The sequence below is a fragment of the Sus scrofa genome, unplaced genomic scaffold (assembly GCF_000003025.6).
Source record: "Sus scrofa isolate TJ Tabasco breed Duroc unplaced genomic scaffold, Sscrofa11.1 Contig38, whole genome shotgun sequence".
Taxonomy (NCBI): Eukaryota; Metazoa; Chordata; class Mammalia; order Artiodactyla; family Suidae; genus Sus; species Sus scrofa.
In genome coordinates, this window is record NW_018085190.1 from 13,329 (window position 1) to 39,358 (window position 26,030).

Consider the following 26,030-nt stretch of genomic DNA (forward strand, 5'->3'; position numbering starts at 1 on the left):
GATTGTGTTATTGTCGATTTCTGCTTTTAAGGTTGTTAGCAGTTGCCTTATATATTGTGGTGAACCTGTGTTAGGTGTGTAGATATTTGAAATTGTTATATCATCTTCTTGGATTGATCCTTTGATCATTATGTAATGTCCTTCTTTGTCCCTTAAAGTAGTCTTCATTTTAAAGTCTATTTTGTCTGGTATGAGTATTGCTACTCCAGCTTTCTTTTGATCCCCGTTTGCATGAAATAATTTCTTCCATCCTCTCACTTTCAATTTGTATGTGTCCCTAGAAGTGAAGTGGGTCTCTTGAAGACAGCACATATATGGGTCTTGCTTTTGTATCCATTCAGCCAGTCTATGTCCTTTGTTTGGGGTGTTTAGTCCATTCACATTTAAGGTAATTATTGATATGTATGTTCTTATTGCCATTTTGTTAATTACTTTGGATTTGTTTTTGCTGCTCTTTTTTCTTTCCTTCTTCTCTTGTTCTTTTCTGCCTAGAGAAGTTCCTTTAGTAATTGTTGTAAGGCTGGTTTAGTGTTGCTGAATTCTCTCAGCTTTTGCTTATCTGAGAAGGTTTTGATTTCTCCTTCTAATTTGAATGAGAGCTTTGCTGGGTAGAGTAATCTTGGTTGGAGGTTTTTTCCTTTCATCATGTTAAGTATATCATGCCACTCCCTTCTGGCCTGAAAGGTTTTTGTTGAAAAATCTGCTGATAGCCTTATCGGGGTTCCTTTGTATGTTATTTGTTTCTTTTCCCTAGCTGCTTTCAAGATTTTCTGTTTGTCTTTAAGTTTGGTCAGTTTGATTAATATGTGTCTTGGGGTGTTCCTCCTTGGGTTTACTTTGTATGGTACTCATTGTGCTTCCTGGATTTGAGTGAGTGGTTCCTTCCCCATGTTAGGGAAGTTTTTGGCTGTAATCTCTTGGAATATTTTTTCTGTCTCCTTCTCTCTCTCTTATCCTTCTGGCGCCCCTATAATACGGATGTTGGTGTGCTTCACATTGTCGCAGATTTCTCTGAGACTCTCTTCATTTGTTTTCAATCTTTTTTCTCTTTTCTGTTCTGCATCCATAATTTCCACTAATCTGTCCTCCACCTCGCTTATTGGTTCTTCTGCCTCCTATATTCTGCTGTTGGCTGCTTCCAGTGAATTTTTTATTTCAGTTATTGTATTTTGCATCTCTTCTTGCTTAAGTTTTATATCTTGTATCTCTTTGGTCATTGTTTCCTGTAAGTTATCCATCTTTGCCTCCAGTTTATTTCCAATGTCTTGCATCATCTTCAGCATCAACAGTCTAAAGTCTTTTTCCTGGAGGCTGAGAGTCTCCTCATGGCTTAGCTGTTTTTCTGGGGTTTTTTCCTTTCTCCCTCATCTGAGTTATAGTCCTCTGTCTTTTCATTTTTATAGGTGTTTGGTGTGGTGACCTTCTTACAGATAATTGTAAGAGTTGTAGCCTCTCTTACTTCTGATGTCTGCCCCCCTGTGGCTGAAGTCAGTATGGGAGCTTGGTGTAGGCTTCCTGATGGCTGCCTGCCCCCTGGTAGGAGGAGCTGATTCTAATCCCTCTGGTGGGTGGGACTTAGTCTCTGGATGGGATTAGGGGCTGCTGTGTGCCTGAGGCTCTTTAGGCAGCCTGTTTACTGAGGGGCAGGGCTGTGATCCCCCCTGGGTTGTTGTTTGCCCTGGGGCTTCTCAGCACTGACTGATGGGTGGGGCCAGATTTTCCCAAAATGGCCACCTCCAGAGAAAGGCAGCTGGTGAATATTCCGGAGAGCTTTGCTTTCAATGTCCTTCCCTCACAACAAGACACATTTCCCCCCTGTTTTCCCAGGATGTCCTCCAAGAACTGCGGTCAGGTTTGACCCAGATTCCCTTGGAGACTTTGCTTTGCCCTGGGACTCAGTGCACGTGAAAGTCTGTGTGCACCTTTTAAGAATGGGGTCTCCATTTCCCCCAGTCCCGTGGAGCCCTTGTGCACAAGCCCCACTGGCCTTCAATGCCAGATGCTCCGGGGCTCTTTTTCCCTGTGCCAGATCCCCACACGTGAGAGTTTGATGTGTGGCTGAGAACTCTCACTCCTGTAGGTGAGTCTCTGTGAACCAGTTAGTTTCCAGTCTGTGGAGCTTCCCACCCAGGAGGTATGGGGTTGTTTATATCGTGAAATTGCCCCTCCTACCTCTTGATGTGGCCTCCTCTTTTTTTTCTGGAGTAGGGTATCTTTTTTAAGGTTTCCAGTCCATTTTGGTGAAGTGTGCTCAGTCTTTAGTTGTGAATTTTGTTGTTTTTAGGAGAGAAGTTGAGCTCCAGTCCTTCTATTATGCCGTCTTCAAACCCTGAGTTTTTAATTTTTCAAGGTTTAGTCACTATGAAGTATACATGCTGATGTTGATCAATACTTGTGTGAAAAATTGATGCTAAAAGTTTAGGATGACAGGGGGAGAACACATTTGAAATCGTGTCCTTTTTCCCTTTTCTATCTCTGTGTAGGATTGGCAGCTTTTGGAGGATGGGGACCTAACAGTTGGAGACCGGGGAACCCCGCTGAGCGCAGGGCAGAAAGCCCGAATCAGCCTCGCAAGGTAAAGGGTGTTTCAGTGGCCGTCCTGCCCCCACCTCCTCCGTGGCCTCTAGAGGAGGTGAGCGTGTGGACCCCTCCCCAGGTGGGCGCCATGGGAAGCAGGAGCCCGGCCCTTTCCCTGGGCTCCGGGAAGGAATGCGGAGATGTTGGACGCTGTCAGGATCCAGAGATGGGATCCCAGGAGCGGGAAGTGTCCTTCTCCTGACGTCTCTCTACATTTTCTAGAGCCGTGTATCAGGACGCGGACATCTACCTCCTGGACGACCCGCTCAGCGCTGTCGATGCAGGAGTCAGCAAGCACCTGTTTGAACAGTGAGTTTGCTCTTGTGTCCTGTCATTTCTGCTGCTTCCAGGATCCCTGCAGGTCCAGGAAAGGGAGCTCAGGAAAGCCTCTGTGCTTCAGGAGACTCAGCTCCTTCTGCCCTGAGGTCCCTCTCCCCTCCCCACCTCTAAGTAGACCCATCGCAGAGAAGTTGTGCAGAAGGATGAGGTCAGGATGGAAAGTGCAGAAGGGGCTTCCAGTGTGTGGAGGCCAGTGGAGTTGATGCTTTAGGGAGTGAGGAGCAGATGGCAGGTGCCCCTGCTCCTTGCAGCTGAAAACCAGACCCTGTGGACAGATCCCGAGCCCAAGAATAAGAGGGATGCTGTAGGGAGAGTGGGACTCGGGAGCCTGGTGCTTGGCTGCCAGTTCTTCTCCTCCATCATTTGTTGAAGGCCCATTAAAAGTGAAGTTTTCAGCACTGACATAGGGCTTCTGTGGAAAGGCCCTGTTGGTTTGTGCTTAGTGTTCTATTGGTTTCGAAGTACTTATAAAGTCTAGGATTTTAAATGGTTTATTCCATATCAGATTATGACCAGTCATTTAGCGCTGCTTCACGGATACTCAGTAGAATTAATACTTAGACCCACAGTGTAGGGTTAACTTGAATTTGAAACTAAGTATTGGGAGTCTGGCTGAAATCCTGTCTCTGATTTTTGTTTCTGGCATTTGCTGTCAGTGGTTCTTGTTTGGCCACCACATCCCTGAAGTAGAACAACTGTGCTGCTTTTCTGTGTATAATGTGCCCTAACACACTGACTCAGGCCTCTTACGGCATCTAAACTGGCCTTTTTGGAAAACTCATTAACTTGCTTTTGCTAAAGTAGCACCTTCATCTATCCCAAGGTTGGTAACTTCGTACTTTTTCACCTTTTTTGTTTTTGGTTTTTACGGTCATACCTCTGGCATATGGAAATTTCCCAGGCTAGGGGGTCAAATCAGAGCTCCCACTGCTGACTTTCACTACAGCCACAGCAATGCTGATCCGCACAATGCCAGATCCTTAAGCCACTGAGTGAGGCCAGGGATCAAACCTGCTTCCTCATAGAGACTATGGCAGGTTCTCAACCCGCTGAGCCACAACGGAAACTCCACAGTTGTGTGCCTTTTTAAAGCCAACGAGCCCTTAGACTACATTTATTACAGCCCTGCTGTGTGCACTGAGTTGATGCCCTTACAGGTGTTGTTGCATAAAAGGCCTTAGTTTCCACAGGAGGGCAGTGAGCCAGGAGACGGGGAGGAGCCACACGGGGCAGAATGAGAGAGACTGAGATGCTCAGCCCTCCTTCCTGCCTCTCAGGAATCTGTGTCCCCTCGGAGCTCATTCAGGCAGATGCCTGGGGAGAGGTCAGCAGACTCAAGGTGTCGGGGTTTCCATACAGGACAGTGAGTGCTGAGTAGAGGCCCACGTGGGCAGCAGGAGGTTTCAGCTTAAGCTGGAAAGTTCCCTGTGCACTGGGTGTGGTGGGAGGGCCCTGTGGGCCTGCAGGCTGGGCAGGGTTTTTGGTTCTGAGAAGAGGGTTGAGTTTCTTTTGCTGAAGGAACAGTAGAAGCCAAGCAAGCTGTGGAGGGAGGAGGAAGCAAGGCCGTGAAAACAGCAGGCAGGTCCTTGCCTGGAGGTTGCGAGCTGTTGGGCAGAGAGAAAGCTGTATGGAAATTCTCATGTCAGGCCCTGTGTTAGTTTGCCAGGGCTGTGTCCGTCCAGGCTGCTCTCACGGGAGACCATGGGCTGGGCGGCTTATAAATAACAGACGTACACCTCTCACAGTTCTGGAGGCTGGGAAGATCCAAGGTCAGGGTGTGGGCAGGTTTGTTTCTGCAGAGACCCCTCTCCCTGGCTTCTGATGGTGCCTCCTCGCTGTGTCCTCATGTGGTCTTTTCTCTGTTCTTGTGTATCCCCGTGTCTCTGTCCTTAAGTCCTGGTCTCCTCTTCTAAGGACGCAGTCAGACTGGAGTAGGTCCATCCTAATTAAGGGTTAAAGACTCTGTCAACAAATTCTAAGGTACCAGAAGTTAATGTGTTGAGTTCCCTTCATGGCTCCGTGGTTAATGAACCTGACTAAGATCCATGAGGATGTGGGTTCGATCCCTGGCCTCGCTCAGTGGGTTAAGGATCCGGCATTGCAGACATGGCTCGGATCCAGCATTGCTGTGGCTCTGGTGTAGGCTGGCAGCTGTATCTCTGATCAGACTCCTAGCCTGGGAACCTCCATGTGCTACAAGTGTGGCCCTGAAAAGCAAAAAAAAAAAAAAAAAAAAAAAAAAAGCAAAAGTTAAGGTGTCAGTGTATTAATTTTGAGGGGGGGACAGAAGTCATTCACAACAAGTCCTAAATAGCAAAGTAGGAGACCTGAGCAAAGTCAGTGTAAGAGTGTGAGGAGCTAGGATTCCACCCCCACTAAGCAGAGTAATGGACGGGTCCACCAGTGTCTGTGTCTGAAATGTGTTTAGTGTTGGGGTGACAACAGAGCTCTGGAGATGGACGCACAGTGTGCATGTACTTATTGCCACTGAGCTATGTGCTTAAAATGGTTAAAATGGTAAATTTCATGTTATATGTATTTTACTACACAAAAGTGCATGTTGGCTTTGAAGTTTTCAGAACACAGGAGAGCAGGGCAGCTGACACGTGACATGGCCTCCAGGTGTCTTTCCTGCCCTCTCCTGAAGGTGACTTGATTTAGTTTCCCTTGGAGAAGAGGCTTGTGGCCTGTCATGAGTTCAGTGACAGGGGGCCAGTGCTGTGACAGAGATTCCCCACCCCCACCCTCCTGGCATCATGAGCAGCTCAGCCTCCCTGTTCCCAGCGCCCAGCCCTGAACTCACAAATGTGTGTCACCCCATCTTGCGTGTGTCTGACAAGCTCCCCATCATTATGAGAACAGTTCCTTGTGGCCGTGGCATCCGTGTCACAGGGAGGAGAGAGGAAGGTTCTCTGGTTGCCAGGTATCAGTGTGCTCATCACAGAAGTTCTCTCAAGTTCTTCGAACACCGGAGGTGTTTGTAAAGTCCTCTTGCACCTTTTGAATTTAATGACTTCGGATTTACACTTGATAGAGGGGAACTGGTTAAGATTGTTGTTTGCTAATAAGAACTACATTCTCTGGGGAAGCTTAGGACAGGATGTATGAAGGCAGTTTAGGAAATCACTCAGCACCAACTGCAGAATGCTCTCAAGTTAGAAAATTGGACGGAACATTATTCTCTGAGCAGTGATGGTCATGTTAAATCTTAGTAATGGGGAGTGTTTTATATGAAAAGTGAGTGGATTACACTTCTACTTGCCATGAACACTTTCCTTCAGTCATGAATCTATATCACATGTTATTATGGTTTGTGAGTTTTATGCTATATGTTGTAAACATTAAGCGGGTTCTCTTGCCTGAAGAAAGTTAGAGGCCTTAGCTGCGCAGATACCCGAATCACCTGTGTCCAGCTGTCCTGCCCCACATCCCCAGACCCCACCTCCCGCATCGTCAGTTCTCCACGTGTCCTCATCAGACTCCCAGGTGCTGTCTGCTCAGTCCCCCTTCCTGCTCCCGCCCTGCACAGACTCCCCCTCACGTACAGGATGCAGCTCCAGGGCCTCAAACCAGAGAACAGGCTTCTTTGCCATCTGCCCCCATCAGCCTTTCCAGTTCGTCCCCACACCCCCTGGGTGTCTCAGCCATGCTGGCTCTGTGGTGGCCCTTTCTCACACCTGTCTGTCTGTAGGTACTGCTCCCTCTGTCCCAGGGCCAGGGGACAGTGTGCCAGGACAGAGATGGCAGGTGAAAGCCAGGCTGCTTCCTTTCCCCCTGTTCCTCCAGGGGGAGCCTGTGTCCTTCTGTCTTCCGACAGCCCTCAGGGGCTTGCACTGGACCTTTTAGGAGTCCCCCACCCCTGCTAAGCTGGGAAGGCATGTTTTGTCCCAGGGCCTTTATACCTGCTGTCCCTTCTTCCGGGGATGTTTCCCCAGATGGTCTCAGCGCTCCTGGGTCACTCCCATCTGAGCCGGCAGCCCCCTTGTTTTTCCTGCAGAGAACACTTCACTGCCAACAGAGCGCATTCTGTACGTGTTCATTGTGTCTCCCTGTACGTGGTGCAGAGTATCGTCTGCTTTCTGGACCTGCAGGTGTATCCTCGGCACTTAGGACAGGGCCTGCCTCCTCCACCAACCTCTGCTGAGGGAGTGAGTGAAGGGGGGCTCTGTCTTATCCTCCGCCATGAGACGTGTCATCTCTTAACACAGCTGTTACACGGGATTGTTCACAGGACTGTAGGATCACCGCAGCCCCTGAGTAAGAATAACAGGTAAACAATGAGCTGTTGAATCAGTTGGCTTTTATGACATGACTTGGAATACTTTAATCTTAAATAGCTGGAAAGTAGAGTATTTTCCTAAAGAGTTGGATAAAATGCATTATTTAGGAAAAATTCAAAACTATCAACTAATCGTTCATTTTAATTATTTATTATTACCTCATTTATGATGGAATGTTAGGAAAACATTTAAAAATTTTAGGTTGGTGTGTCTTGGACATAACAACCCATCAGACTTGATTAACTTCCACCTTCAGGGCCTATTGGTAGGTAATTTTCATTTAAGGAAAAACAATTGCATTAAAAGCTTAAGTACTGATTCTGAAAAGGGGTTTCCTCAGTTCAAGAAACTTAAGTATGAAAGCTGAACTAAGACATGTCAAAAGGGAAAACAATCTTTTTTTTTTAATTTTAATTTATATAATTTTTTTTTATTTTCCCACTGTACAGCAAGGGGGTCAGGTTATCCTTACATGTATACGTTACAATTACATTTTCCCCCCACCCTTTCTTCTGTTGCAACATGAGTATCTAGACAAAGTTCTCAATGCTATTCAGCAGGATCTCCTTGTAAATCTATTCTAAGTTGTGTCTGATAAGCCCAAGCTCCCGATCCCTCCCACTCCCTCCCCCTCCCATCAGGCAGCCACAAGTCTCTTCTCCAAGTCCATGATTTTCTTTTCTGAGGAGATGTTCATTTGTGCTGGATATTAGATTCCGTTATAAGTGATGTCATATGGTATTTGTCTTTGTCTTTCTGGCTCATTTCAGTCATTATGAGATTCTCTAGTTCCATCCATGTTGCTGCAAATGGCATGATGTCATTCTTTTTTATGGCTGAGTAGTATTCCATTGTGTATACAGACCACATCTTCCAAATCCAATCCTCTGTCGATGGACATTTGGGTTGTTTCCATGTCCTGGCTATTGTGAAGAGTGCTGCAATGAACATGTGGGTGCATGTGTCTCTTTTAAGTAGAGTTTTGTCCGGATAGATGCCCAAGAGTGGGATTGCGGGGTCATATGGAAGTTCTATGGATAGATTTCTAAGGTATCTCCAAACTGTTCTCCATAGTGGCTGTACCAGTTTACATTCCCACCAGCAGTGCAGGAGGGTTCCCTTTTCTCCACAGCCCCTCCAGCACTTGTTCTTTGTGGATTTATTAATGATGGCCATTCTGACTGTAAAAGGGAAAACAATCTTTTTTGACTTAATGAAGCAATGGTGTATGTGTCTCCATCCCAAGGTCTTGATTCTGATCCCAGGCCCAGGGTCCAAAGTGTCCCCTTAGGACTTGTCTGTCCTCAGTTCAAGGCAGGTGACTGCCCTTGGGTCAGGAAGGACTGGGCAAGGGGGCTGATGTTTGCTGAGCCGGTTAGTGCTTTGATTTCTCAGAACATGTGGGTGACTTGTCACTGACCTTGTTTTGAGATGAAGAAGCTGAGGTTTAGTAGCTCATCCTACGTTGTCAGGCCACTGAGAGGGACTGAGCTATGTGTGCAGCCTCCACACTGTCCACCTGACTCTCTTGCAGTCTGCGCTGTGGCCCGTGTTCCTGAGATCTGCTCTTTGAGGGGCTCGGGCACCCAGAATACAAGCCTGGAGCCCTGCCCGTGGTCACTGTGGCCCCGTCCCTGACTACCTGCCTCCCTGGAGGGTTGTAGATCCTGGCGGGGTGAGAGTGGGGCTGAGTCCCTAGGGGCTGCTCTTAAAGTGGAGGAGCAGTTTGAGGGGTGCCTGTACAAATATGTAAGGTTGAAAACTGAGGGGGTTTGGTGGGCTGCACCCCGCAGGCCTATACTTGCCTGGCTTAGATGGAAGAAAGAGCCCACAGTCAGGACAGAGATGGTGGGTAGGGCGAGCTTACGTGTCTGAAGCAAGGTCCTTGAGCGACACCCCACATTGTGTGACTGAAGTTGGGGGAGGACATGGCTGCATTCTTTGCCCCCAGGAGGGGGAGGGTGGGATAGATGACCAGTTTAGGGGAAATTGAGATCAAGTTGGCTCATTGGTTACCATGGAAACCAGCAAAAGGGCGCACCCCTCACTGCCCCTTGATCAGCATAGTGGAGAGTTCTGATCTAAAGCTAGAGGCAGTCACTAGCTGGGCCCTGGGGCAAGTTTGTAGGAAGGTTAGTGAGTGAGTGAGTGAGTAGGGTGTGGGTGAAGCAGGCGCTGGTGGAGCAGGGCATGTGCAGAGAGCAAGAGGACAGCCATCCTGCTGACCTGACCAGACGGGGTCTTGGCTGCAGAGAAGTGGGGTGTCTTTTATGCTGTTGGATGATCGCCACTGTGATTTGGGCCATTTGGATTCTGTTATTTTATTTTCGTTATTGTAAGGGTGTCAGTCCTCATGAAATAAGACTTACTTCCTGGCTGGTACGGGAAATGCTGTAGAGACAGATTGAGGCCACGCTGGCATTTATATTCCATCTAACATTATGTACAAAGAAGTGTCTAGAAAGTGCAGTCTGGAAAATGGTACCAAAAATCTATTACTTTTTTTGTTGTTAATATGTACATCACAAATAATCACCTAAAAAACTGCCTAAGAAAAACGCACACATTTTTATACGACATAGATCCTCTTCTCCCACTCCCACATGGCAATAAAATACTGTTTTAATTCAGTTAACTTTTGGAATCTCAATATTGCTCAGTTGTTTTGCATTATGAAACATGGTGCCTCCTTCACTGAACTGCTTTTTAGAATTTTTTAGCAGAGCTAGATTCACGTTTGCTGTTGATGAATTTGAAGAGCTATTCAACATCCTTGATTTATATTTGTAATACATTTCGGTTATTTATTTGGTATATAAACTACAGATCTTTGACTTCTGTGTTGTCTTTGTCTCATTATATTCTCAAAATATGTATTTTCAGTTGGAAGTGCCCCCATTAATGTGCTTTTGCTGCTGTACCTTTTGCCTTTGCAGGTGTATCCGCCAAGCCTTGTGTGAGAAGATCACAATCTTAGTGACCCATCAGCTGCAGTATCTAAAGGATGCAAGTCAGATTCTGATATTGAAAGATGTAAGTAGTTTCTAGAAGTCTGTGGAACTTATTAGCACTCAGGGGTGTTGAAGGCCAGGCCTCCCAGCAGGTCAGTCTCCTTGGGTTCATGGTAAATGCCTGCTTCTCTGTCAGTTTTATGCCCCCTTCTTCTCAGGGCTGGTATGATGCCTCTGAGGGTGAATCCAGAGACCTGTAGAAATGTGACTGTTACACTCTGAGCTGTACAAACCCTAAAGTATATGGAGGTGCTGCCACAAAATTAGTACGTTATCACCTTTCTAGACAAATGTGTTCATGATAATGATGCTGTTTTATTTAGAACTTCTTGTTTTCCTCTTCCACGAATGAAGTCAAAGAGTATTATTTGGAAATTAGAGATACTGAGACCTGTTTATATCCATGTGACTGTCACAGGCATTTTACCTAAAAAGAATCTTCCATTAACACTGAAAGGGAGGTGGGGAGCCGAGCACCGGGTCAGAGACGCCTGCTCTGCTGGTCTGCCAGGTGCTGGGCTCACCATGCAGGTCTCTCTATGTGCGGAGATGAGCAGGAGCCTGTGAAGCAGGAGGACGAGGCCCTGCCTTTGTGGGGCTTCCTGTGCTGTGGGGACAGATGTGGGGAAAGGGGGGTGGGGTGGGGCTGACCTCCTGACTGCCTCCCTGAGGAGGTGGTGGCTCACAGGGCCTGAGGGACAGGAAGGCGGGGGCCTCGCCGTCACCTGGGGGTGGGGGTCTGAGGCAAGGGGTCCTCAGGAGGGCACTGACCTGGCCCGTGGGAGGAGGGCAGGAGGGCCAGCGTGTCTGAGGCAGAGAGAGCAGGGCACGTGGAGGGAGCTGGCCTCCGAGCAGTGGGCAGCGGGCCCGGAAGTGGGATGGGAGCCGCTGGACGGTCAGAGCAGAGGAGCGACGTGGTCTCATGAGAGATTTAAAAGATCGTCTGATGTTTGCTGGAGGGGCCACAGCAGAAGCAGGGGGAAGTCTTAGTAAGGTTGAGAGGACAGAGTGTGGGCTCAGGCTAGTGTGTCAGTTTCTAGAGCTGCTGTAACAAAGTGCCACAAACTGCGTGACTTAACAGAAATTTATCATCTCGCTCTTCTGGAGGCTATAGGTCTGAAATGAGGGTGCAGGCAGGCAGGGCTGTGCTCTCACTGAGGCTCCAGGGGAGACTCCTCCTTCCAGCTTCTGGTGTTTGCAGGCCTTCCTTGACCCCTTGGCTTCCAGCTGCAGCACTGCAGCCCCTGCCTCTGCTGTCACATGGCTGTTGTCTCCCTGTCTGTCTGAGTCTCTTCTCTTTTCATAAGGACATTATTCCTATTGGATTTAGGGTCCTCCTACTCCCAAAAGACCCCATCTTAACATGATTACATTTGCAAAGACCCTGTTTCCAAATAAGGTCATGTTCACAGGTGTTGTGTTGAAGATTTGAACATACCTTTTTTTTGGAGCCACCATTCAACCCACAACACCTAACATGATTGGGGATGGAGATTAGTGAACGTTTTTCAGACTAGGTGGTGGTTGATGCTTTACTCCCTGGCTTATTTGTCTCTGTGTCTCAGCACCTCTGTCCTTAACCCTTGTCTGTTCCATCAAGTCCTTGGCCAAATCCCTCACTTATCGGACGTATTTCTGCCCTAAGAAAGTTTGTTAAAATGCAGAGCCTCTACATCTTTAGAAGCAGTTACATGTGTTGGTTCCTCTCTCCTCCTCCAGGAATGGGGAGCTCAGATTCTCAAATTGAGAACAGTCAATTTCACGTGCAGAGCAGGTGATACTAGTGTGTAAAACCCCGCTGTTGGTAGCATTATGAGCACAGAACCAATGGGCAGGAGAATAACCTGCCTGGCCAGTCCCTACATGTTTGGGGTCCCATATTTGCTTCTTTTGAGGGCACTATGCCAAATTTCCTTACTATGGGTACTACTCTTTGTCCACAGGATGAGCTGGGGTCCATCCTTACAGTTAGTCTGGTCCCTCTGTCACAGCAGAGGGGGAATAGCTGCCCTCTCATTCCCTTGGGATTGTCAGTGCCTGGCTGCTGAGTAAAATTACTGTCTTGGTACCACTAGTCATTTTCTTGTTCATCTTACAGATATTAATTGGAAAGTGCTAATTTCATTAAATAAGATGCATGAATTTTGCCTCCCAAGTGGAATAAGCACAATGTATCATGAATTATTTTCTAATGCTGCACTATCACATGGTACCCAAAGGCTTCATTGCATCTCTCCCAGAAGACCACCTCAGGGGATGGGGTGAGAGGGGTGCCAACTCGGGTCCTGGGCCACTTTCCTCCGCCTCACCTGCCTTAACCAGAGCTGCCCTCCTTTGATTAGCTTTGCATCTTGGTGTTTTGCCTAATACTTTTTTTTTTTTTTTTTTGTCTTTTTGCCATTTCTTAGGCCACTCCCGCGGCATATGGAGATTCCCAGGCCAGGGGTCCAATTGGAGCTGTAGCTGCCAGCCTACGCCAGAGCCACAGCAACGCGGAATCCAAGCCGCATCTGCGACCTACACCACAGCTCACAGCAACGCCGGATCCCCAACCCACTGAGCAAGGGCAGGGACCGAACCCCTAACCTCATGGCTCCCAGTCAGATTCATTAACCACTGCGCCACGACGGGAACTCCTGCCTAATACTTTTTTGACACTGAGTGAATCAGTTGAATTTTGTTTCATGGGAGCGGTAAGTAGTGAAAACATTTGCACATTATTTTATATAATTTTGTGAGGAAGGGAAATTGTGCAATGACATATCACATGTGTTCAAAGAAAATGATTAAATTCAGTGTAGCTTAAGCAGATGCCTGATGTGGGGAATCCTGATTGGCTGCTTGTGATTGGCTGTTCTTAAGTCTTTTCTCAGATTTCAGTATATTCATTCTGGCTTCGGTTTCAGTTTGCTGGCACAGGCGTCCAAGACGTTAGTGTCACTTCAGTCTCTGTCTTGTGGTTCCTTGTTTAGTTACGTTATCAGGTGGAATATTGAATTTTCAGTTGGAAACTTCCTGCATTTGTGGACAGTGTGAAGACCATAATGACACAGCTCAGGGGTCCTCTGTCCAGGGCTGGTTCCTACACGTCTTGTCCCAGCAGGCAGAGGATCCTGTGACAGTGGTCAGCGAAGACTGATGAGTGACGCTGACCCATGCAGATGTGCTTGTGCCCACCTCGGGGTCAGTTCTAAGTTTCCTTCCTGGAATATCCTCCCAACTGACTGTTTTTTTTAAAATTCTGCTTGTCACAGGAGGCTTTTCTCAATTTCCATGTTGTCTAAAAAGACTGACTGATACTTCCACCAACACCTGTATTTCTTTCTTTCCTCAATGCCCATGGTAGTTAGGTCAGTGACTTCCATTTTTACCACACGGGCACACATTCATTTCATATCCCCCAGCAGCTACCACAGAGTCTGGCAGAGAATAGAGTGCTCAGTTCTGGGTCAAGTTGGACTGAACTAGATGTTCAACTAGAATTCCAGACCTAAGGATCATTTTCTTAGGAAGATCATAATTGAAGATTGTTTCACGTTTCTTGACTGATTTGTTACCAGAATGCAAATATATTCCTCTGAAATCATTTTAGGGCAAAATTATGAAGAAGGGGACTTTTGCTGAGTTCCCAAAACCTGGGGTAGATTTTGAAGATATCCCTTTAAAGGAGAAGGAGGCTGAACCACCTCCAGTTCCAGACTCTCCCACTCCGAGTCAGGCCTCTGAATCTTCTGTTGAGTCTCAAGAGAATCCCAGACCCTTGTTGGAAGACGCTGCTCCTCAGGACCAAGACGTGAGTTTCTCCTCCTGCACTGTGCCCTGGTCTGTCTGCAGTTGGTGGCCTCATGGCTTTTCATTCTGCTCCACATGGGGTATCTTTGTTTGTCCCAAAGTAGACCCTAAGTTTTCAAAGCCATATTCCATGGAATTTGTAGAATTAAAAGAGCATGAAAGGAACACGACTGACTGGGGTTCCCTTTGGGTGTAGGATGGAGAATCTTAGGGAGATCAGTGGTGGGTGTACTGCTATGAGTTCCTGGGCATATGTGACCCACACCGATACAAGAACTCCTCAGTTTACCATAGTTACATCCTTCTCGCTCTGGTGGCCCCTGGCTTCCCTTATGCATCCAGAGGCTTAATTTGAAGACCCCCCTAGACTGAGTCCTGCCATGGCCAGATGAGATCAGCTACTTTTCCTGTATGTTGGAATGCTCTGGCACTGTGACTTGTGGTAGTGTTTTGCCCCACTGTCAGATGGTTTGTGATGGGCCAGAGGTAGCAGGTGCAAAGGACCTGACACACAGTAGCCACTTTGGAGTTAGTTCCCGTCTTCCTTTCTTATCTTCCAAGATCTTCTGAGACTTAGAACTACTTCTTATCTACTTCGAATTCCCAGTGGTCACCACAGAGCTGAGGCCAATCCTTGGCCTGTGTGACTCTATGATGCATTCTAAGTCCTGCAGACAGAAATGCAGAAATGTACTAGATCTTCCTAAAAAACACATAGGTATTCCTCGATATCCAAACACTCACTGCCCAGACATGGGAGCTTGAATAATTTTGACAAGTATTCAGATTAGCCCTTTACATTTCTCACTCAGAAATCAATCTCTGAAATTCGGGAACCACTTAGATTCAGATCATATGCTATCTCTTGCTATCCAAACTCACATTATTCCAACTCATTGTGTGAACCTGGCTAGTATTTTGAGATCCAACTATGTTTTGTGTTTCCATCATTGAATGACATGAGCAATCTAGAGGGATACATCAGCTCCATGTCAGGTTTCTGCAGTTGTACTTGAAACGGGTATGTTGTGTGTGTGCTGTGAGTCATGATAGACTTTAAGCAAAGCCACCGAACAGTGAATAACCTCGTGCAAATGATGTTTCCTTATTTCTACCAGATTTCTAGAAGCAGGGTGTCTGGGTCCAAGGGTTAACACATATATAGTTTGTCAAGATATTTTCACACCTGCTCCATGGAGGTGGACCATCTTGCACTGTATCAGCATGGGCGATGGGTCTCTTTCCCCACAGCTTTGCAATGGAGCCATTGGACTTTTGAAATTTGGGGGGTTTTCATTTAAAATTTTGTCTCTCACTGCCATTTCCCCATCCCAGGCTGAGAATATACGGGTTACACTGTCACTGGAGAGCCGTTCAGATGGAAAAGTTGGTTTTAAGACCTACAAGAATTACTTCATATCTGGCGATAACTGGTTTATCATCATTTTCCTTATTCTAGTAAACATCGCAGCTCAGGTAAATAAGGGCATTTATTTTGGTTTCTGTCCTTAGCTTGATATTTACTTACTATTTATATTGTATTTGTTATTTATTATTATTGTTAATATGTATATTAAGAGACTTATGAGATTGTGGGATCTAGCTGGGTGAATCTGAAATCAGTCAGGCAGGTTCTCAGGCTGGAACATCGGGCAGGAGCCATTGCCACAGTCTTGAGGCAGAATTTCTTCCTCCTGCAGGAAGCCTCAGGTTTGCTCTAAAGGCCTTTGACTGACTGGACAAGGCCCCACGTTGTTCAGGCTGACCTCTTCTGCTTCGGTTGTCTTAGTGTAGATGTGAGCCTCATCTGCAAAATACCTTCATAGCAGCATCTAGACCAGTGTCTGGTTAAATCACTGGGAGTGGCCTGGCCCAGCTGACACACCAAACTGACCTCACAGTACCTGTCCAGGTTTTTTTCTTTGAAGAATCCCAGCATCCATACTATTATTATTATATTTTCAGTCCACGTGGATTTGTATTGAAACAGGTTATCTGTGGGGAGCAAAATAAGTGAGACTGACTTGTGTGTACATGGCAGAGAGCTTCTAGAGAAAAAAGGATGTCTTTTAAAGATTTTCACATGTGACATGCACTTCCCTGACCTCTGGTTATCTGGGGCATGGGGCTTGGTGCAGACCTGAGCAGGAAGGACCATCTCCATTTTCTGGAGCCTTCCCATCACCCATTGTCGTAAGTGGGGGTTTGAGGGGCTCAGTGATGTCAGCGTTTGATTGATGGTTGTTCCTGCTCCAGGTGTCCTACGTCCTTCAGGATTGGTGGCTCTCATCCTGGTGAGTGATTCCTGGTCTGACCCAAAGTGCTATATAATCAACAGGAAGCCTCACTTTCCCAGAGTCTGGCAGAGAGGTGGGGCTTGTTCAGCCTCCTTTGCTGATCTTCAAGTAATTTAGAAAGAAAAATTAAATTCCTGGTGCAGTATGAGCCTCAGCAGCTTCCTCACAGACAATTTTGGGAACCAAAATTCATGATTCAAGTTGAATTTTTGTGAGGTATATGGACATAGGGCCCTATGAGCTGGGAATCTTTTCCTAGAATAAAACACATCTTTTAAATTGAGGTTGTTAATTTTTTTGTTATTTATCTACATTCTATCTATAGAGTAATATTTATTTCTTCCCTGTGCCATAGGGCAAATGGACAGAGTTCCCTGTATGCCATTGCGTATTTAAAAGGAAAAATAACTTTCATACCTGATCCTGTCTGGTACTTAACAGCTTATTCAGGTAAAGTTGAATAATGTGGTCTATTATACAAGTATCTGAAGTGCTTACAGTGAGTGTGTGTGAGGGTTTCCAGGAACTAAGTCAGTAATGTCTCAACAGATTAAAAGTCTAAGGCACATTTACTCTGAGAATTAATTAGAATAATTGTTTTTAAATCTATAAACAAGAGGTTAAATGAAGACTCTCAATTTGCTCTGTGCTGGATTTTGGAAATTAAACCTGGATTGAGCACCGAGAACATCAGCCACTGAAAATCTGTGGCTATTGTCTATTCTAACAGGTTGCTTTAGCTAAATCTTACATCAATATATGGATGGGCAAGGGGATTAGAAATGGATCCCCACCCTGTGGTTCAGATTGTTCCATTTCCATCTGAATAAACCCTGGCTTTTATTGAACTTGGATGAGATCCTCTGGCAGCAAGGGCCCCCCAAATAAGAGCATTGTTCCCTTGCAGGTATGCAGAGCTCCCCTTCACCACACAGCTCATCTCCTGGGCTTCATTAATTACTGAAGAGAGAAGCTGAGCAGGAGAAACCAAATGTCTGGGAATTAGGGTTCCTTCTTTGTCTTACCTTGATCACAATGTTATCATATCCCCAATCTGTTCTGTTTTTGCAAGAGTTCTTAGAATATATGTAGCATTACATAGTTTTTAAAGGAAATCCTCATATAAAATATTAACTATTCCCACAGGAAACACTCATACAAGCTTTCTGCAAAGGTTATCTTTGTAAGGACCCACGCATTGAAATAAATCAATTACCTTGATCACTTGCTAAGAAATCTAAATCCATTAGTTGTTTACCTTCTGAATTGGTGAACTAGGGGGGCTTAAAGGAAGAAGAAAAGGGTTCTGTTATACATTCATATAGGATGGTAGGCTAAGGACAGAGATTGAATCCGCATCCTCTTGGATACTGGTTTGATTCTTAAGCTGCTGAGCCGCAACGGGAACTCCTCTCCTGTTGCCCATTATTTCGAGCTAGTATCAAAGCATACCTTAACCATAGATTATGAGACATGTTGTAAATAGTAAGATGTAAAATATAGAGAAAGGCAGGTCAACTGGTTTTTATAATTTTCTTCTAAGTTTTTATTAGAACTTGTAATGGAATTAGGAAAGCCTGAAGTTATAGTTTTCACCTGATTTTTTTCTATGTGATTTCTTTAATGAGAGGAGCATAGTGATTTTTATATTCATCTTTATAAGTATGTGTTGTGAATGTACTAAATTCCATAGAATCCATTATATATAAATTCTATATTCTACATATGAATTTATATATACATTATATTTATAGGGTAAAGTACATAACACCTTTATAAACTGCCTGTCATGCTTCAGCATCATTGACAAAAAGTCAGAGATCTTGTGCTGAGTGATGTTTCTTTATTTCAGTTCTAACTGTGGGTACCATCCTTTTTGGCATCACAAGGTCTCTGTTGATGTTCCACATCCTTGTTAATTCTTCACAAACTTTTCACAACAAAATGTTGGAGTCCATTTTGAGAGCCCCGGTCTTGTTCTTCAATAGAAATCCAACAGGTGAGTCAGACACCAAGTTTCTCAGTAAATATGTCTTGTTAACACGTTAAGTGCCTAATTACAGTTGATATTTGAAAATGGAGGAGATGCTTGGAAGACAAATCACAGTACATGTTGATCCATTTTTTACAAGAAATTTCACTGATATCTTTCTCCTACTGGAAAAAATCTGAAGATAGAAATATATAAGCTTTTATTCCAATTTATGTGTGTTTGGGAAGATAAATGAACATTCACTTTGTAGGATGATTTAGGAATACATTTGTTGTGTGGCATATGAAACACCCTACATTCGAGGCAAACATGTTTCAGTGTTATTGACTAGTTGCTAAAATCTTGCCTGTATTACAAAGCATTAAGCCAGGTTGTCTGCCAGGAAGGAACTTCTTTTTTTTTTTTTTTTGTCTTTTTGTCTTTTGTCTTTTGTTGCTGTTGTTGTTGCTATCTCTTGGGCCGCTTCCGCGGCATATGGAGGTTCCCAGGCTAGGGGTCTTATCGGAGCTGTAGCCACCGGCCTACGCCAGAGCCACAGCAACGCGGGATCCGAGCCGCGTCTGCAACCTACACCACAGCTCACGGCAACGCCGGATCGTTAACCCACTGAGCAAGGGCAGGGACCGAACCCGCAACCTCATGGTTCCTAGTCGGATTCGTTAACCACTGCGCCATGACAGGAACTCCCAGGAAGGAACTTCTTACAACGAAATTCCATAAGAGACAGACTGTGTGTTTCTTTCTTTCTTTGTTCATCCATTTCTAGAAACCCAGAACTCTAGCATGTGCCCTGATCTAAAATGGTAATGAAAAATTAATCAAAACCAAAGATTGGAGAAATGTAAATGTCCTTTTCAATACAGTTAATTCTGTAGTTTTTTCTGTAGTGGACTTTTAGTGACATGTGAGAGGTTGTGTGGCCTGTAGCAGGTGGATCTTCAGGAGTAAGATTCTCAATATGAGTGTCCTTGGAGGTTTCCCCGTGGTTGCTTCCTCTGCCCTGAGGCCTTTGACCTGTTCTGCTTTGGAAGGTAGCTCCTGACCTAGGTTCCTTCATGAAGAGTTAGTTCATCAGCAGATGTGCCTGCCCACTCTGTTCTGTTGGTTGGACTTATGGTGATCCCCAGGGTGCTTTGTTTTTGCAGGTGATGATTGATAGGACGTGTGGGGGCAAGGGAGGTGGGCTGGAGGGAGGACAGGAGTAGCCATGGCCTGACCATCAACCGGTCATGTGACCAAGGCCAAAGCAGGTAGCTACTGTTGGGCTGGTAAATCTCAAAGCAGAATGTTGTCATAGTTGTAAGTATGGAGTCTGGAACCTACTGCCTGGGTTCAGTCCTGGTGCTAGTTACTAATAGTGATAGATGGTTCTAGTTATAGTAATATTTATGTGCTATTCATTTAAATATTCTGCTTCTTAGTTTTCTTATCTGTGAAATGGGGATGCTACTCATACCTACTTTATCTATACCTTGACACTGTGGGCATTTAGCAGGTTAATACATTCATAGCACTTAGTGCACGGCTAGTATCTAATGAACCGTAGCAACAATGACAACTTGGTGTCTGGGAACTTCCTTTCCTGTGAAATGGGAATAACCGCTGCCCTTCCTGTTTCACAAGACTCTTAGGAGGGTGAAATAAGACTATTCAGGAAAGAAAGCATCTTGTGTAGATTTATTCAGCACATGTTTTTCAGTCCAGGTACCATACAGAACACTGGGTGGTAAACTCCTGAGGCCCCCACACATATCTTGTCTTATTATGAAGCCAGAGTGAGAAAGTGATTGAAGGAGTTTGTGCTTTTATAGCTGTGAAGTCTCTCCACTTTGTCAGCTAATGTGAAAACTATAATGAGAATTTTGGGAGCATCAAGTGTGACTGGATTTGTATTGTCACAGACCTCTGAGTGCTCATGACCACAGTTAACCAGGATCTTCATGTTCAAGATCCGTAGGCTCTTCCAGATGCGATTCATTTGTTATTCAAGGATTTGGGACCAAGTTGGAATCTTCAAGGTCACTCATCTGAGAGCTGCCAGGACACTACTGTTTGTTTTGCCTCCCCCTCCTGTATCTCTTAGCAGGACTTCATTCCTTCAAGAAAATAGAAGCTCAAATAAGTACTGCAAAGATAGACCTACTTGGCCCAAAAGGTCTAGGGACCTTGAATTATGTTACTCTTTTAGTGGTAGATTAAATTGAACTCTTTCCTATAGTTTATTTGTAAAAGTAGAATTTGCAATAGATTATTTATGATGGACTTTGTTTCTTGCATGTGATGGCATGAAGGAAAAACCACACATGTTGGTTCTTTGGAAGCTGTGTTTCATGGAACCAGACTACCCAAGCTTCCAAGTTCTGATGTCTGTCAATCAAGGAAATGAAACTGTCAAACACTTAATACATGTCCCTGGGATACAGTTCTGCATTGAAGATGAATTTTGGTACTTATGTGGCTTAAATAGTTGCTACCTGATAATTTTACATTATAAACTACAGACCCTTAGGAAGTGAAGATGAGGAGTTGATCCATTTAAAATCATTATAGACATTTAAAAACCATTATTGGACAGGGAGCTGAGAGGTAGGTGGAGATGTGATGTCCCAGTTCTACTGGAACACAGCCCTGGGAGAGCTGGGCCAGTCACTGCCCTTCTCTTGGCCTCAGGTCAGAAGAGGGGCCTTTTCACTTATCAAACATTTACTGGTCATCTACTGGCTGTCAGTTATGGTCCCAAGCATTAGGACAAAATGTCCCTGACTTTCAAGACATTTGCAAACTTAAATAATTGCCAACAATGGATTGTTAAAAGAAATTGTCAGTATTCTGTGGTTCCCTATAGAAGAGATACAGATTCAGAATTTAATACAGCTCTAGATTGGAGATCTTAATTCATGTATAAACAAAACACAGATATCTACAAGCATAATCCATTGCTGTATTTCTTCCTCATAATCAATTATGTAAGGGATGCCCTTGTTCAGAAAATATCCAAAAACTGTTTTCCTAGAATTTTAAGGCAAATTATTTTCAAAATATAACCACACCAGTGGAAGTATGAAAGGAATTTTTGAAATAAAGTGATTCTGTATTTAAGATCATCATCTCTGAGCGTATTGCAAACTCAGCTTGGTTTCTGACCAGACTCTTGATGATGCTGAAATGCTCTCCTGGCCCATCAGCGATTGTCTGGGTACAAGAGCTCATCTCTGAAAAGTGTGTTCAGGGAGGGCAGAGGGAAGCAGCACTCCCAGCGTTGGCCTTTGTAAATATCCACACACACCTCTCTTTGGGCTTTTTAGAGTCAGGTTATAGATGCCTCGGTGGTAGATCAGACATTAGCAATGACATTTAAAAAAATTTTTTTTTATTACTCAAATGAATTTATCACATCTGTAGTTGTATAATGATCATGACAATCTGATTTCACAGGATTTCCATCCCACAGGCCAAGCACATCCCCCCACCCCCCAAACGGTCTCCTCCGGAGACCATAAGTTCTTCAATGTCTGTGAGTCAGCATCTGTTCGGCAAAGAAGTTCAGTCTGTCCTTTTTTCAGATTCCACATGTCAGTGGAAGCATTGGATGTTGGTGTCTCATTGTATGGCTGACTTCACTTAGCATGATAGTTTCTAGGTCCATCCATGTTGCTAAAAATGCCGGTATTTCGTTCTTTTTAATGGCTGAGTAATATTCCATTGTGTATATGTACCACATCTTCTGGATCCACTCCTCTGTCGATGGACATTTAGGTTGTTTCCATGTCTTGGCTATTGTAAATAGTGCTGCAATGAACATTGGAGTACATGTGTCTTTGCGAATCGTGGTTTTCTCTGGATAGATGCCCAGGAGTGGGACTGCTGGATCAAATGGTAGTTCTATGTTTAGTTTTCTGAGGCGTCTCCATACTGCTTTCCACAGTGGGTGCACCCATTTACAATCCCACCAACAGTGTACTAGTGTCCCTTTTTCTCCACACCCTCTCTAGCACTTATTGTTTGTAGATTTTTGGATGATGGCCATTCTGGCTGGTGTAAGATGGTACCTCAGAGTGGTTTTGATTTGCATCTCTCTGATAATGAGTGATGTCGAACATGTTTTCATGTGTTTCTCAGCCATCTGTATGTCTTCTTTGGAGAGCTGTCTGTTTAGACCTTCTGCCCATTTTTGGATGGGGTTGTTTGTTTTTTTGGTATGGAGCTGCAGAAGTTGTTTATAAATTTTGGAGATTAATCCCTTGTCAGTGGATTCACTTGCAAAGATTTTCTCCCATTCTGTGGGTTGTCTTTTTGTGTTGTTTTTGGGTTTCCTTTGCTGTGCAGAAACTTTTCAGTTTGATTAGGTCCCATTTGTTTATTTTTGTTTTTGTTGTCAATACTCTGAGAGGTGGATCTGAGAAGATGTTGCTGTCGTTTATGTCAGAGAGTGTTTGGCCTATATTTTCCTCTAAGAGTTTGATAGTGTCTGGTGTTATATCTAGGTCTCTAATCCATTTGGAGTTCATTTTTGTATATGGTGTTAGGGAGTGTTCTCATTTCATTCTTTTCCATGTGGCTGTCCAGTTTTCCCAGCACCACTTATTGAACAAGCTGTCCTTTCTCCATTGTATATTCTTGCCTCTTTTGTCACAGATGAGTTGGTTGTAAGTGCATGGGTTCAATTCTGGGCTTTCTATCCTGTTCCACTGATCTAAATGTCTGTCTTTGTGCCAGTACCATGCAGTTTTGACGACTGCTGCTTTGTAGTATAGTCTGAAGTCTGGGAGCCTGATTCCTCCAGCTCCATTTTTCTTTTTCAGGATGTCTTTGGCTATTCTGGGCCTTTTGTGCTTCCAAACAAACTTTAAAATATTTTGTTTGAGTTCTGTGAAAAATGTCCTTGGTAGTTTGATAGGGATTGCACTGAATCTGTAGATTGCCTTGGGTAGTATACTCATTTTGATAATATGAACTCTTCCAGTCCACGAGCATGGTATATCTTTCCATCTATTTGTGTCGTCTTTGATTTCTTTCATCAGTGGCTTATAGTTTTCAGAGTACAGGTCTTTTGTCTCTTTAGGTAGGTTTACTCTTAGGTATTTTATTCTTTTGGATGCGATGGTAAATGGGATTGCTTCCCTAATTTCTTTTTCTGATCTTTCATTGGTAGTATATAGAAATGCTGTCAATTTCTGTGTACTGATTTTGTATCCTGCCACTTTGCCAAATTCGTGGATGAGCTCTAACAGTTTTCTGGTAGAGTCTTGAGGATTCTCTACGTATAGTACCATGTCATCTGCAAATATGGATAGTTTTACTTCTTCCTTTCCAATTTGGATTCCTTTTATTTCTTTTACTTCTCTGATTGCTGTGGCTAGGACTTTCAGAACTATGTTGAAGAGGAGTGGCGAGAGCAGACATCCTTGTCTTGTTCCTGATCTCAGCAGGAATCTTTCAGCTTTTCACCATTGAGAATGATGTTCGCTGTGGGTTTGCCATATATGGCCTTTATCATGTTGAGGTAGGTTCCCATTATGCCCACTTTCTGAAGGGTTTTTATCAGAAATGGGTATTGGATTTTGTCAAAGGCTTTTTCCGTGTCTATTGAGAGGATCATATGGTTTTTATTCTTCAGTTTGTTCATGTGGTGTATCACACTGATGGATTTGAGGATATTGAAGAACGCTTGCATCCCTGGGATAAATCCCATTTGATCATGATGTACAATCCTTTTACTGTATTGTTGGGTGTGGTTTGCTAGGATTTTGTTGAGGATTTTTGCATCGATGTTCATCTGTGAAATTGGCCTGTAGTTTTCTTTTTTTGTGGAGTGTTTGTCTGGTTTTGGTACCAGGGTGACGGTGGCCTCAGAATGAGTTTGGGAGTATCCCTTCCTTTGCAATTTTTTTTTGACTTTTTTTTATTTTTTTTTTATTTTCCCACTGTACAGCAAGGGGGTCAGGTTATCCTTAGATGTATACATTGCAGTTACAGTTTTTTCCCCCACCCTTTCTTCTGCTGCAACATGAGTATCTAGACATAGTTCTCAATGCTATTCAGCAGGATCTCCTTGTAAATCTATTCTAAGTTGTGTCTGTGCAGTTTTTTGAAATAGTTTCAGAAGGATAGGTGTTAGCTCTTCTCTAAATGCTTGATAAAATTTGCCTGTGACTCCATCTGGTCCTGGACTTTTGTTTGTTAGAGGTTTTTTAATCACAGTTTCAATTTCAGTTCTTGTGATGGGTCCATTCATCTTTTCTATTTCATCTTGGTTAACTCTTGGAAGCTTGTACTTTTCTTTCTTTTTTTTTTTTTTTTTTTTTTTTTTGTCTTTCTGCTATTTCTTTGGGCCGCTCCTGCGGCATATGGAGGTTCCCAGGCTAGGGGTCGAATCGGAGCTGTAGCTGCTGGCCTATGCCAGAGCCACAGCAACGCGGGATCCAAGCCTCGTCTGCAACCTACACCCCAGCTCTCGGCAACGCCGGATCATTAACCCACTGAGCAAGGGCAGGGACCGAACCCACAACCTCATGGTTCCTAGTCGGATTTGTTAACCACTGAGCCACGACAGGAACTCCAGCTTGTACTTTTCTAAGAATTTGTCCATTTCTTCTAGGTTTTCCATTTTATTGGCATATAGTTGCATATAGTAGTCTCTTATGATTCTTTGTATTTCTGTGATGTCTGTTGCTACTTCTTTTTAATTTCTAATTTTATTGATTTGAGTCCTCTCTCTTTTTTGCTTGAGAAGTCTGGCTAGGGGTTTCTCATTTGTTGATCTTTCCAAAGAACCAGCTTTTCGTTTCACTGATCTTTTCTATGATTTTCTTTGCTTCTGTTTCATCGATTTCTGCTCTGATCTTTATGGTTTCTTTCCTTCTACTAACTTTTGGTCTTGTCTGTTCTTCTCTCTCAAGGTGCTTTAGATGTAAAGCAGCTTGTTTATTTGTGCTTTTTCTTGTTTCCTGAGGTGGGCTTGTATTGCTCTAAACTTTCCTCTTAGAACGGCTTTTGCTGCATCCCATAGGTTTTGGAGTGTCATATCTTGGTTGTCATTTGATGCCAGGTATTTTTTAATTTCCTCTTTGTTTTCTTCAGTGATCCATTGGTTGTTTAGTAGCATGTTGTTGAGTCTCCACGTGTTTGTGTTTTTTGCAGTTTTTTTCTTGTTGTTGATTTCTAGTTGTATTGCGTTGTGGTCTGGAAAGATGCTTGGTATGATTTCAATTTTCTTAAAGTTACTGAGGTTGGATTTGTAGCCCAGGATATGATCAGTCTTAGAGAATGTTCCATGTGCACTTGAGAAGAATGTGTATTTTGTTGCTTTTGCATGAAATGTCCTATAAATAGTTATTAAGTCCATTTGGTTTAATGCGTCATTCAGGGCCTGTGTTTCCTTATTGATTTTCTGTCTGGTTGATCTGTCCATTGCTGTAAGTGGGGTGTTAAAGTCCCCCACTATGATTGTGTTATTGTCGATTTCTGCTTTTAAGGTTGTTAGCAGTTGCCTTATATATTGTGGTGAACCTGTGTTGGGTGTGTAGATTTTTGAAATTGTTATATCATCTTCTTGGATTGATCCTTTGATCATTATGTAATGTCCTTCTTTGTCCCTTAAAATATTCTTCATTTTAAAGTCTATTTTGTCTGATATGAGTATTGCTATTCCAGCTTTCTTTTGATCCCCGTTTGCATGAAATATTTTCTTCCATCCTCTCACTTTCAATTTGAATGTGTCCCTAGAAGTGAAGTGGGTCTC

General features: G+C 44.1%; 1 protein-coding gene across 1 annotated transcript in view; it reads left to right on the forward strand.

Moving 5' to 3' along the window:
• Positions 1-2,483: 2,483 nt before the first annotated feature.
• LOC110258728 (multidrug resistance-associated protein 4-like) overlaps positions 2,484-26,030 on the forward strand; it is a gene marked incomplete at its 5' end in the record, with an annotated part of 118,700 nt that continues 95,153 nt past the window's right edge. The window contains 8 exons of the mRNA XM_021082000.1: positions 2,484-2,575; positions 2,800-2,886; positions 10,133-10,229; positions 13,800-14,000; positions 15,335-15,475; positions 16,256-16,293; positions 16,652-16,746; positions 18,149-18,295. Of these exons, the coding sequence (XP_020937659.1) occupies positions 2,484-2,575; positions 2,800-2,886; positions 10,133-10,229; positions 13,800-14,000; positions 15,335-15,475; positions 16,256-16,293; positions 16,652-16,746; positions 18,149-18,295 (898 nt within the window). The remainder of the gene's footprint in view (positions 2,576-2,799; positions 2,887-10,132; positions 10,230-13,799; positions 14,001-15,334; positions 15,476-16,255; positions 16,294-16,651; positions 16,747-18,148; positions 18,296-26,030) is intronic.